This window comes from Glandiceps talaboti, chromosome 19 (assembly GCF_964340395.1).
Source record: "Glandiceps talaboti chromosome 19, keGlaTala1.1, whole genome shotgun sequence".
In the NCBI taxonomy this organism is placed as follows: Eukaryota; Metazoa; Hemichordata; class Enteropneusta; family Spengelidae; genus Glandiceps; species Glandiceps talaboti.
This window is the reverse complement of record NC_135567.1, coordinates 17,284,462-17,297,805: the sequence shown is the minus strand read 5'-3', so window position 1 is coordinate 17,297,805 and position 13,344 is coordinate 17,284,462. Positions and strand designations below refer to the sequence as shown.

The window sequence follows — 13,344 nt, the reverse complement described above, 5'->3', positions numbered from 1 at the left end:
TACAAAGTTCCAATGATATTTCTAAAGTTTTGGTCCAGTACGTGTCTTCCAGTGCGTCGGGTGTGAAAGTGTGGAGAGTGGTTATACAGAAATAGTGCGTGCAATCTTCACCTGTTCTGTTTGCAAAGTCTTGATATGATTATGAATGAATTCAAACTTAGAATCAAATCATTCTATACGACAAAACTGTTCACTTTCTGTAATTATAAGCGGTAGAATCTCTAGCCCGAGATCTCTAGTATGCACATGATCAGTCCACATGTACTGTAGCACTTGTTTACATCTCCACGAACAATATAAGTGATCAACGCATTGATGTCATAGCCGCATAGATAGATATGATAATGATGGAGTCGCACACATTTACTGCAAGAATACGTACCTTGAAAGAGAATTTGCCACTCATATTGACAGGGTTCTCTTCACTTCATCAAAACACAAATCGTCTGTAAAAATATTAACCCGATCGGCTTTGTCTCCGAAATAAACAAACAATTTAAAAATCGCCTTCACATACACGTGTTGTGCGAGTCGCCATTTTGATAGTTGAGGTCGAAGGTCAAACTCAATGTTTACATTTTTCGGTTCAATTTTCTTCTTCAGTGAAAATTGAATGATTAGGGTGGCTTTCAGTTTTTGTAATCAATTCAAATAATTGTTGAAATGTATTTGGAACTAGCTGTACGGATATAAGCAGTCACACACAGGGGGAGGGTCATTTTTTCAAATGACCTGCAGTGACATCTCGGACGGGCGTAATCTCGCGATATCTTAGCTGCCAGACAGATTGAAATATGGCGGAGTTACAACAGTGAGAACTCGAACTTCTTGATGACTTTCACTCGACTGTTATCCTTCAGGAATTTCTGATATATCTGAACAATTTATGACAAAACAGTGAAAAGACGAAGATGGGTGCAATAATTGCCAAGTTTAGGGTAAGTATAGTCTTCATTTTATAGTAACGAAAAATAATTTCGTCTTAGTTGACAGATGGGAACTGCAGTCGAGACAACGGTGTAATGAATGCAGTGGTAGCGAGTGTCTATAATAACATTTACTCGTGGTACGTGTTTAGTTTTCTGTTACCAAAGAGATATGTGAGAAATTTTCCAATCGTTTTTCAAATTCCATAGTGCGAAGTTTGACATTCATAGATGAAATGTGTTATCATTGACGATAGGCTTAGAAATTAACCTTGGGATTTGTTTATATCATTATCAATTTATTCATTAGTTGTTTATTGTTGATAAAACAGGCTGTCTGGCCTAATAAAAACATAATTGGCAGCCATCTGACACCAAAATATATCACTTAATTACATGTGCATTCACTCATCAAAATGTATCAATTACACTGTAACTACCAGCCCTCGCCTCCTGCTAGTATTAGTTCAATAAACTATTTCCTCATCAACTACTTAGCATTTTGTAAAGGGTGGTAAGTAATTTAAAATCTACCAGAATTCCTAAGTTATTTTTCAAGGGTTCCTTACCAGTCGTTGCGCAATGTAAGTAGCTAAAATCATGGAGGAAGGACTTCCTACCTCAATGGTAAAATCTACCTGAGTTCCCCAGCCATTTTACAGGCGTTCCTCACCAGTGTTAATGTTATAATTTTTACCAGCTTTTCATCAAATATTATGTACACAGTACAGTGAATACAGTTCGCTATACATATTATTTATTATTACTTTTCCAAGAAAATGTAATGATTTACAAGTGTATGACATAATCAGTGTTTCTGCCAAGGTTTTGGAATGTGTTTATTTTTGTGGAAACTCATAATAAAATACCAATGGAACCACCTTTTCAAAACCCTCATGTTATTTTAATTAGACTTTGAGTCATGATGTTATACATGATACAAGGACACCTAGAGTAATGAATTTTCATTGAATCTGGGTTCTTACTTTGTTCAAAATTTGGACTCACAGAGTCAAAATATTTCTTGGATTTGCTTCCAAGAAAATTTTTGACTGTGAGTAGAAATTTTCATTACTAAAGGAATTTAAGTGTGACCTCAAATTGACCTATAGAAAAGGTCATTTCAAAGGTCATTGCATATTAGTGGAATGATGTCATCAGATACAAGGTGAAAAAACAAAATATTGACTGACATTATGAAAATTAAAAATCCAAAATAAACGTTCAATCCTCATCCATATGGCCACTTTAACTTAGAACATTGCAATAAAAGATTTTATCATTTTATGCCCCGCCTCAAAGAATTGTTTCTGGTCAGCGTGCGCATCACTTAAATACCCTCGCGTCAGTCTGTTTTAGCAGGCTGCAGATCTGGGGGAAACACAAAAATAACCCTCCCTACTTCAGTGAAGACAACTGCAGAGCCAATCATGAACAAGTAAATGACATCTGCCCCAGATACACACTTACTCTAAAGTACTAAATTAAAAGAACAGTAACTGCCATAAATAGTAGATTGAGTTACAGGTTTGTTGAGACTAAAAAAAAAACACATGTTGTCGCACCATTGTAGACAAACTGTCCTAACCAGAAACAATTTTTTGTTTTGCCTAATGAAATATTTTATTATATTATCAACAGAAAAAGCCGTCTACAATGGAGACATTGGAAGCACTGGAGAAGGATATCACAGCATTACTGAAATTTAAACGTCGGAATCAACAGCTGGAAAAACATTACATTGGAATGTTATTACTGTATTCAATCCTTCTATATATCATTACAGCCGTGGTCTACTATTTCTATTACTTTCCGGATAACTGGAAAGGAAGGGTGGTGTGTTCACTACCACTACTAATGTTTCCATTCATGTAAGTATTACATTCTTGACGACTGGTACAGTGGTATTAAGGAAGGATAAGTTTTAAATTTCCTGAACATCTTAAATATGAATATAAATACCCAATCCTCATCCATATGGTCACTTTAAGAGGAACACAAATCCAGTTTTAAATTTTAGGAGCATCTTGTTCCCTTGAGCAAATTGATCCTAAAAAATCTTGTTACAATTAAAGCTCATCTGTATAAAAGTTCAGTCTAAGTTAATGGATTTAAATTCGTATTGCACCAAAATTTGGAGAGCTAATTGTAAATTTCAGTGCAATACGAAGTTAAAGCCATTAACTTAGACTGAAAAATCTTCAAAACAAAGAATGAACTTCTGAGACTGTAAACTAAAACTTTGATTACCAGAGTAATATATTTCTGTTTGTACATGTCTGCAAGATTACGTATCTACTTGCACGTCATATTAGTCATATTATGTATGACATAACCATGTGTGGTATTTTGTAGCATATTAAACCATCATTCTGTATGTGTATTTAATACAGAGAAGTATTTACTGGAGAGGTCACAGAGTTCAAATTACTAGATAAAATACAACAATGTACACAAGCTGTTACACAATTTGCTATGAAATGATTAGTCACAGAATATAGAATAATCTGTGTCAGGGTTCCCCTCAGGTTAACCCCCTCCCCCTCCAGGTTTTTTTTTCAAACCTAGAAATTAGTAGAAAAGCAAAGTATCTAATATATGAAGCTAATGTAAGGCTTATGTTAATTAATTTATTGCATACAAATGTCTTCAACGGTCTGTGCATAACAAATCACAAAATTTAAAAACATGATTCTTTTTCAGATAAAAAAAAAAAAACATAATAAAACTGCCAAGCGCAACGCATCATAAAATTCATTATATTAAATACATACGATTAAATGATACAGTAAGAATACCTTGATTTTTCCAGTGTACTTTATATAATATAATGAAATAAATTGCTACTTGTTAAGTCTTGACTCCATTTCATAAGTATAATGAAATAAAGATACCTATGTGGAATCTGTGATTTAAGCGAGTACAGAGCTTTTGTCTGAATCACTCAGATGTGATCAGCGTAAAGGTGATTATGTAATACAGTCGTGTGAACTAAGAATGGAATCACCCGACAGTAGACTATTGTAGATGGGTGGATGACGTCCGAGCGATTCGGAAACCGCTCCGTACTCGCTTAATTCACAGATTCGAAATAGGTGTCTTTATTTGATTATACGTATGAAATGGAGTCAAGTAGCAATTTCTATTTCACTACTTTATATATATTTTACAACAAGAGTGAACCTGATATAAGTTTTAGCAAATTTTCTGTTACATTGATATAGGTCCCATCATATATTTCTATAAAAGAAAAATAATGAATTAATATAACAATGTGTTATTTTGTTATGCAAGTAATATCCATATTAACTCCATTGTCTGGATAAAATTCTGGAGATCTCATTAATGTAGGGCTATTTTTCATGAGACATATCATTTGCGAGGGACCTTCTAACTACTATATAATTTACCTTAGGTATTTGTCATGTATTTAGCCAGGGACCAGCTCTAACTGATTTACGTTATGGATTATTCTGTTTACATTTGATGTTTAATAGACCTGGATGTAAACACTGCATGATACATATAGTATTTGGGTGTAGTTTTTGCTGCATATTTGAAAGGTACTCACAGTATTGTACTTACGGAAGCATACTTAACCACCATTTGCAATTAACTGAATGCAAACCTGGTATCAAGATATATTTAAAGATATAATTTATCAAACATATCAAAAAATGTTCAGGAAATTATATAATAAATATAATAGTCAAATTATTGGAGTTTTCATAACTGTTACAATATGGATAGAAATTAAGAGAGTTGCCCCATAACAACTGGTCATAAAATGTCCATTCTCGCAAACCAGAGCTGATATTTCTTGTCGGACAATGCCGTGGAAGAAGTTGTGGTTTACGACAATGAAAATGTTGTAAAAAATCTACTAAATGTGAAGTAATAAAAGTGTAAAAATGAGGAGCAAGATAGAAATAAGTAAATTCAATAATCCAGAGCTAGCTAATATTTCTTCATGGACAATGCTGATAAGAAGCTGTGGTCTATGACAATGAAAATGTCATAAAAAACCGACTATTAAAATGTGAAATAATAAAAGTCTGAAAATGAGGAGCAAGATAATAGCAAGTAAATTCAATAATAGAGGAAAGAACAAAAAACAAAACATATACAAAAACAAAGCAAAACGCATACATTACATTCACTGTGAGTGTGTTTTGTTTTGTTTATGTGAACACCAACGAATAAAAAATACACTTGACTGAGCCAACCCTGTTTTCTTTTCATCAGGGCCTACATTTGAAAGTGACCTTTATATTCCATATTTGAATCAGTAGGTGATTCACCCTACAGGACTAGACAAATGATGGTTGAATGGTTAGGCTTGTAATCTGCAGGTTGTAGTTTCCAGCCTCATTGCAGCCATTTGTTTCTGAGTGGCTGAAGTCCTTGGGGAAGATTTGAACCACGACTGTGCCTTAGTCAACCCAGCTGTATAATTTTGGGGACCTGGTAGGATAGAGGTTGCAATGTAAATGCTTTAATCCTATGTGTATCCAAGTCAACCCAGCTGTATAATTAGGGACCTGGTAGGATAGAGGTTGCAATGTGAATGCTTTAATCCTATGTGTACCCAAGTCAACCCAGCTGTATAATTTGGGACCTGGTAGGATAGAGGTTGTAATGTGAATGCTTTAATCCTATGTGTACCCAAGTCAACCCAGCTGTATAATTGGGGACCTGGTAGGATAGAGGTTGCAATGTGAATGCTTTAATCCTATGCACTTATAAAGGCTGCAATGGATTGTATGTTCCCCAGGGAGTTGAGGAAGTAAAGTGCCAATATAGGTCCATGCAAGGTTAATATCTGTAAAGTGCTTTGAGCACAGAATGGGAAAGTGCTTAATAAAAATGTTGTCATCAAAATTCATAAATGCTGAATAATTTAGAATCATGTGTTGATAAATGTAGTATGTGCATGCTCACTAGTAATAGGGTACAATATATTGAATAAAATTGTATTTTTGGGTCCGCACCCAAAAATCAGCACCCCCACTGCAATGAGAACATGATTTCAACCTGGATATTACTTCTAGATAATATCGACCCCAAATTTCCATGTAAAATGTATATAATTGCATATAATTATTGGTATTTTAACAAATTTCAGTGACTATGTTGTTGGTTTTCTGTCAAAAATAATACCCAAGTTGACACTAAGTTTAGCTTCAAAAGCATTTTAGCAATGCAGAAATTACCATGAACATAATCATATTCAAATTCCATCAGGTTTTTTTTCCCTCATGAAACTACCAACACACGTACCATATTGTGTTCTACAAATAACATCTAAATATATCTATTGCAGACATTTCACATTAGGCCAACAAAAATTTTTGGTTCCGGTTACCCAACCCCACCTAGTTTTTCATGCTGAGCCTAATTTTTTTTTACGTATTCGAGAAAAAAATATTAAAATTGTGATATGTGAAGTCTCGCAAGAAATAGTGGATGCAGAAACCGACATCAACTTAAAAAGACAATATAAAACTGTTCTTCCAATCTGTAATGTCTGTACATCTGATGAGAAGAAACCAGTAACACAGAGACCATATGGAGAACAATGGAAAACATGACTACCTGAACTAGACATTCACATATGAAAAAAAGTACATAAAAAATCCAAAAAAAAATCTACCTACCCCACATATTCTAAAATTGAGCGTAATCGGAACCACACAATTTTTGTGGTTAGGCCTAGCATACATGCATTTTAATATCTCTGTATAGAAATATGTACATGTAGTGTTGCTGAATTTAATTTTAGGATCCCAATAGAATTTCTACCATCTATATTTCAACGTGTACAAAGGGCAAACTATGCATACACTTAGAAGTAATATCGCCAGAGAATTTAAAGAATGTCAATGCACTATAAACTGTATATATTGGGTTGTCGATGACCGAGTGGTTTAATAAACCACTTGTCTCTTTAATACCACTATGGTCGGGGTTCGAACTCATTCAGGGTTGTCAATGACCGAGTGGTTTAATAAACCACTTGCCTCTCACCACTGCAGTCAGGGTTCGAACCCATTCAGGGTTTGATTAAATTTACCACGCTGTAAGTACAAAGAATGTCGTTCAGTTTGACTATACTGAACAACGCAGGTTTTCCCCGAGTAGTCTCGTTTCCTCCTGCATTAACACTGAACCCATGAGGGAGGGATGGCCCTCACTGGACTTCTAGGGAGTCAAGTGTTTATATACTTAAAGAACTATCAAGTATAAATAAAAATAAATGAATAAATAAATAGAGACTATATTATATTATTATATTACATAGTTTTAATATACAGTAACAGACTGAATGTTGGGTACTTTGAAGAATGTTGGGTACTTTGAAGAAATGCTAGTAAATCTTGGACTTGTCTCCTTGAACTAAATCATTACGTTATACTCATGTCAAGTAGTCCCAGCATTGACATTTCCTTGTCATGCACTCACAGTTAGACTTAGAATAGTTTTCTCAATGAAGCACGCTACTACTAAATTTACTTGTTAGATTTCAGAGTTATTTTTGTCAAGTAAATGAAGCATTGTTGTCAATACCAGCATAATATATTAGATTGAGATCTGCATGTCTGTTTTTGGTACTTGATGAATACATATATACTATAACTGTAGTACCCCATGACAAGCAAGATTCAGTGTGGCATACTTACTGGTAGTTATTTGCATACGTGTTTACATTTTTAGAACAGCTTAACTGAAGTTCAGTAGTGTTATATGTATGGCAAAGTGTCTGTCTGTCGGTCTGTATGTCTGTCTGTTTGTCGGTCTATCTGTCTGTCTGTCTGTTTGTTTGTCGGTCTGTCTGTCTATCTGTCTGTGTCTCTGTCTGTCTGTCTGTCTGTCTGTCTATCTGTCTGTTTGTCTCTGTCTGTCTGTCTCTGTCTATCTGTCTGTTAGGTTATTTGCATGAGCTTTCATATAGCACGTGTTCGTTTTTAAACAGGAATAATATTTTCTGTATTTCACTGTTAAAATAGAATTTTATTTTTATTTTTTCTGTGACAGAATCTGGGGAATTAAAAAACTTCTTCATTGGTATTTTATCAAGAGAACAACACAGAATGGTAAGTACATTGTTATGCTAATTAACTCATGAATATTTCATCCAGGACTCCCATTACAATGGGGAACTTGCAAACCCGCCATGTTGAATGTTGCATCATAGGAAATGTGATAATAAATACTAATCAATTAGTATTGTAAACACTGTTGATACATCGTTTGTAACCACAAACGATCAATTCATAGCTACCCTGACCATTGTGGGAGGTTTATTTTATCAGTAGCTCCAGATTAGGTATTACGATAACCACAGATAATCCCACAGTCCTTTGCGTTTGAGCATGCCCAGTTTGGATTGCAAGTTCCCCATTGGGAGGTTCCTGGGTAAGTACATTATCCTGTAAAACAAACAACCAGTTATTTTTTTTTGTAAATGAAACTCTTCTTTTGGAAGCCGTTCCTAATGAAGATTGTCAAAGAGCACTGATAAAAAACTCAGTTCTATTTACTAAGGGTGGCCCAATGTTTCTCATTACTTTTTCATAGCAACTATGGGTCGGTTTATCGATTTAAAAAAAAAAATCATTTCAAAAAAAGTTCTTCTTCATGTTTCTCTCCCTCTCCTTTTCCTTCTCTCTATCTTCTTTTTATTGGATTCCTGGTAATAAGCTCTTCTCCAGCTTCTCTACACAACTGACATGTTCTCAGTCTTACTTAAATAACTTCCGTCATGAAAGAAATGCTCAGTTCGTGAACAAGTGTCATTGTCACCACCATGACTGTAGATGACATCGACAGTTAAGACTCTTGCTTATTCTTGCCAGAAGAGGATGCTGTTTCACAAAATATTAAGAGCAAGCGAATGTAACAATATTTTTTTATTTCGATGTTTGAGCTGAAAATTTTGGTTAGACGGGTAAAGAGAAACAGAAAAAAACTAGAGTTACCCTAAGTTGAACTGCTTGTGTGTATAACCTTAAAATTCACAAATGAACCAAGTATCTTGTTGTAATTATTATGTTCCAGATCTTGCTCTTGAAGAACTACGAGATAAAAAGAAAAAAATTGTAAGTATTCTTTACAGGGTTTCAATCCCAGGTTCTGACATTAGTGTTATCTTATCAGTTAAAGGCCAGGGTTTCAATCCCAGGTTCTCACATTAGTGTTATCTTATTAGTTAAAGGCCAGGGTTTCAATCCCAGGTTCTGACAGTAGTGTTAAACTTTTATCATTTTTCTAAGTAGGCCTTTAAAGCCAAATATTCATGGAAAAAATAGTAGATGAGTAAACTGACATCAATTTAAAGAGACAATATAAAATACCTTCTTCCAATCTGTAATGGCTTTACATCTGATGAGAAGACACCATAACACAAAAACTATACAAAAACAACAGAAAAGATAACTACCTGAACTAGACACTTACACATGAAACAAAAAATGTGTAAAAAAAAAAAAGAAGAAAAATGAATCTACCTACCCCATCTATTCCAAAATTGAGCGTAATCAGAACTACACAGATTTTTTGTTAGGCTGTGTGAATTAAACGTCCAAAATAAATACCCACTCCTCATCCATATGGTCACTTTAAAGAGAGCCACATCAGATAATTTTTTTTTTTCTCTCGATCTGATTTCAGTTAGATGACGTGATGGAAAAGGAAACGTACAAGACAGCCAAAGAAATCCTGGAAAAATTTGACCCTAGCTTCAAAAAACAGGAATCTCCTCCTCCGAGGGTGATGATGCCCCCACAAGTTGGTATGTACTGATTCTTTTGTTTATGGTCAATGGTTACATATTTCACCATAGATTTGTCCAATTTGCATGAGAATTATTATGATATATTAATATATTAGCTGTGTTTAAATAAGTACCAAGCACAATCAGTGTTCCCTCAAAGTTTTTTAAGACTGAGCAACTGAAGGAGAAGTGATACAAAAGGAAAGGGTGACTTGGCAGCCATGCTTGCATGTCTGTGGGGTGATGGTCCAGAAGGAAAATACTGTGCAGGGAAGTGCTGTCACTAGATGGCGCTATTCACTTTCATTCACTTTTCCTTCATTTCTAGGTGTTCATCAACATCGTGCATCTTCCCTACAATGTTGTCACTAGATGGCGCTATTCACTTTCATTCACTTTTCCTTCATTTCTAGGTGTTCATCAACATCCTGCACCTTCCCTACAATGTTGTCACTAGATGGCGCTATTCACTTTCATTCACTTTTCCTTCATTTCTAGGTGTTCGTCAACGTCCGGTATCTTCAAGAGGAATGGGTCCACCCGGTTCACCAAATAGAAGATTGAATGGTCAGCAGATGGCAGTACAAAGTAAGTCTTATTTCTTCAATAGAGCTCATTCAGTTGAGGAAATACAAGTGACCTAAGGGGCCTTGTCACTATGAGTCGCAAGACGAGTTGTGACAAACCATTAGGTCACAAGTATTTTCCAGCTGAATTAAATAAAATATTGCGTATATACCTCCTCAAGCATCATTAAAAAAATAATGGTAATTTGGAATGTTTTGACTTTAATTTTGAGCACCGTGAAACCAGTGACGTAGACACAGGTTGTCGTGACATAGAATGACCAGGGTATATAATCCATATTTCCAGTGTAACATGTTTTCATTAACTCGTGTTTATTTTCGCCAGGACCGCTACCAACACCTCGTCCCATACTACCAAGAGAACGTGGTACAATGGATAAGTTTGTAGAGTATTTAGTAGGAGACGGACCTAACAGTAGATACGCATTGATTTGTAAGAACTGTTACTCACACAATGGTATGGCATTAGCTGAAGAGTTTGAATACCTAGGTAGGTCTGTGTGTGTGTGTGTGTGTGTGTGTGTGTGTGTGAGAGAGAAAGAGAGAGAGGAGGGAGGGAGCGAGGGAGAGAGAGAGAGAGAGAGAGAGAGAGAGAGAGAGAGGGGGGGGGGCGAATGGATGAGACAGACAGAGACAGACAGACAGACAGTCAAAGACAGACAGAGGGGGAGAGAGAAAGGAGGTAGATACTGACTTGGATTGATTAGGTGCATAGTATCTATAAGAATTGTTTTCTGTGTGTTTTATTTCTGACAGCTTTCAAATGTGCCTATTGTCATTCAATGAATCCATCCAGAAAAATCAAACCTAATGCCCCACCATTAGCCGTAGCATTGCCAGGAACACCCCCTACAACTCCTAGAAGACAACCACCAGGTAAGTGTTTGATTTGTCATTCTTTCAAAATTGCAAATTTTGTGGAACTTCTGTCGAGAAACGATGGTGGGGGGTGGAGTAATAAAGAGTGAAATGGGTTATGTATGTCTTTCACAGTCTTGGAATTTCAAACCTCTCCAGGAAAATCCTGAAAAAATGTAATGTAGAATTCACTTACATCCTTCAAGGTGTAATGCAACAAAGAAACCCACAAGTTCAACCACAGCCACAACAAAAACAACAACAACAACAACAAAAACCTACAGTTCAACCAAAACGTGAGAAAGAGTCGGAAGTAAATGGAACTAGTGAAGTCCAACCAACAAGTCAACAACAGCCTGAAGAAGAAGAACAACAAGAAAATAGTCGCATGTTCACAGATGATGACAACATCAGTGACGATCTAACCAATGAAATTGAAGACATTCCTGCTACTGATGTACAAATATCTGAAGATGAATTGCCAGAGAGTTTTGATCAAACAAATATTGCAGCAGAGGAAAAAACAGACGAAGAGAAAAAGACAGATTGAATAACTGAGACTTCTTCAGAAATGTTTACTAAATAAGGTGCAGGCTAACAACAGGCAGGAAGGCAGTGAGTCAATGAGTGAGTGAGTGAGTTAGTCAGTCAGTCAATCAGTGAATGAGCTAATTAGTCAGTCAGTCAGTCAGTCAGTCTGTCATTCTGAATTTGCATTGCTGACAGAAAAGTCTGAGAACACATTGAAACATATCCAGTTATTATATACAGTGTACATGTAAACAGTTATGTTGGACATACCATGTTGCCATGACGTTTGGATATTATCTGTAGTTTCTAGGTACAGTCCTTTTGATAATTCAGTGAATTGGCTTCTATTGTCTAGTTGCATGAAATATACAATATTGACCAGTGACATGCAATATGAAAAATATTGACCAGTGACTTTAGATATTGAATTTCATATTTTGACCAGTGGCTTGCAATATACAAAATATTGACCAGTGACTTTAGATATTGAATTTCATATATTGACCAGTGGCTTGCAATATACAAAATATTGACCAGTGACTTTAGATATTAATGCATAGACAAGTGTTATGCAATATGCAATTGATTGCTTTATTTACCTATTTCGTTCATAAATTGTCGATTCTTTTTTGTGGTTATTTTCATAGTTGCGGGCGTGAGCAATCACCAGACGTTAATCAGACTGAGCCCTAATATACCAACAAAAAAACAACTTGCCAAGTTGCCAATAATTATCAACTCTTTGATTTGTAAGGATCACTGCGATGTTTAAATATTATAAGTGAGGTTGTTGATCTATTGATAATTGACTGACATTCACTAGCTTGTAGGCTTTATTATTTCACTGTAATTCATACAATACTTGTAAACCAGTAACAAAACACACTTTTTTATAGCCAGAGATCTTCAATAGTACAGTGTATCATACAAAAATAGTACATTTTCATAGAAAGTATTACAATTATCGAGGGAAGAGTTGAAGATTATATAGTCTGAAATTACTCAGAATTTTTTTTTTTTGTATTTTAAATAGGTTGCTTGCCTTTATGCATTTCACAATGACTGTCATTTCTTGCAATTTGTTTATCAAATAATCAGAAAGTTTGATGTATTTAGTGTTTGAATAGATCAACCATTGATCAATATATTGGATATGGCATCAACATATTTGACATTGTAGCCAGATATTGGAAATTGTAGCCAAACAGTGGACCTTGTAGCCAGATATTCGACATTGTAGCAAAACACTGGATATTGTAGCCAGATATTGGACATTGTAGGAAAAGCCTGGACATTGTAGCCAGATATTGGACATTGTAGCAAAAACACTGTCGACTGGCAATTGTAGCCAGATATTGGACATTGTAGCAAAACATTTGACATTGTAGCAAAGCACTTGACATTGTAGCAAAACATAAACAGTGTAGCAGAATACAGCACAGTGTAGCAACGTATTTAGTTAGCTAGTGAATATGTATCAAAATATTGGACATATTGTAGTGAAATTCTGAACATTTTATCAATATTTTGACATTGAATCAAAATATTTTCATAATATCCCGTGTTATATTTACAGTGGAGTTGTAATAATACAGGGAGGGTTTCAGTGCAATGCTATTAAGTAGTGTAACTTTGATATTTGATGATGTAAGGTGTGAGGTGGAGTGGG

At 35.2% G+C, this 13,344-nt stretch overlaps 2 protein-coding genes across 2 annotated transcripts in view; one reads left to right on the top strand and one right to left on the bottom strand.

The window, feature by feature from the left end:
- The window catches only part of LOC144450177 (periodic tryptophan protein 2 homolog), a 12,790-nt gene extending 12,268 nt beyond the window's left edge, over positions 1-522 (bottom strand). Inside the window, exon 1 of the mRNA XM_078140755.1 lies at positions 383-522. Within this exon, the coding sequence (XP_077996881.1) occupies positions 383-406 (24 nt within the window). The 5' untranslated portion in view covers positions 407-522. The remainder of the gene's footprint in view (positions 1-382) is intronic.
- Positions 523-798: 276 nt separating this feature from the next.
- LOC144450261 (endoplasmic reticulum junction formation protein lunapark-B-like) lies at positions 799-12,498 on the top strand. Its single transcript, XM_078140858.1, has 9 exons — positions 799-938; positions 2,568-2,797; positions 7,962-8,020; positions 8,985-9,025; positions 9,597-9,717; positions 10,198-10,287; positions 10,612-10,776; positions 11,043-11,162; positions 11,351-12,498. Exons 1-9 carry the CDS (start codon positions 912-914, stop codon positions 11,692-11,694), a joined length of 1,197 nt encoding a protein of 398 aa, XP_077996984.1. The 5' UTR covers positions 799-911; the 3' UTR covers positions 11,695-12,498.
- The last annotated feature ends 846 nt before the right edge of the window (positions 12,499-13,344 follow it).

Coding starts and splice junctions, on each gene's coding strand:
- LOC144450261 (XM_078140858.1), top strand. CDS start 912: ATGGGTGCAATAATTGCCAAGTTTAGG. Junction 2,798..7,961: donor CTACTAATGTTTCCATTCAT/GTAAGTATTACA, acceptor TTTCTGTGACAG/AATCTGGGGAATTAAAAAAC. Junction 10,777..11,042: donor TGAAGAGTTTGAATACCTAG/GTAGGTCTGTGT, acceptor TATTTCTGACAG/CTTTCAAATGTGCCTATTGT.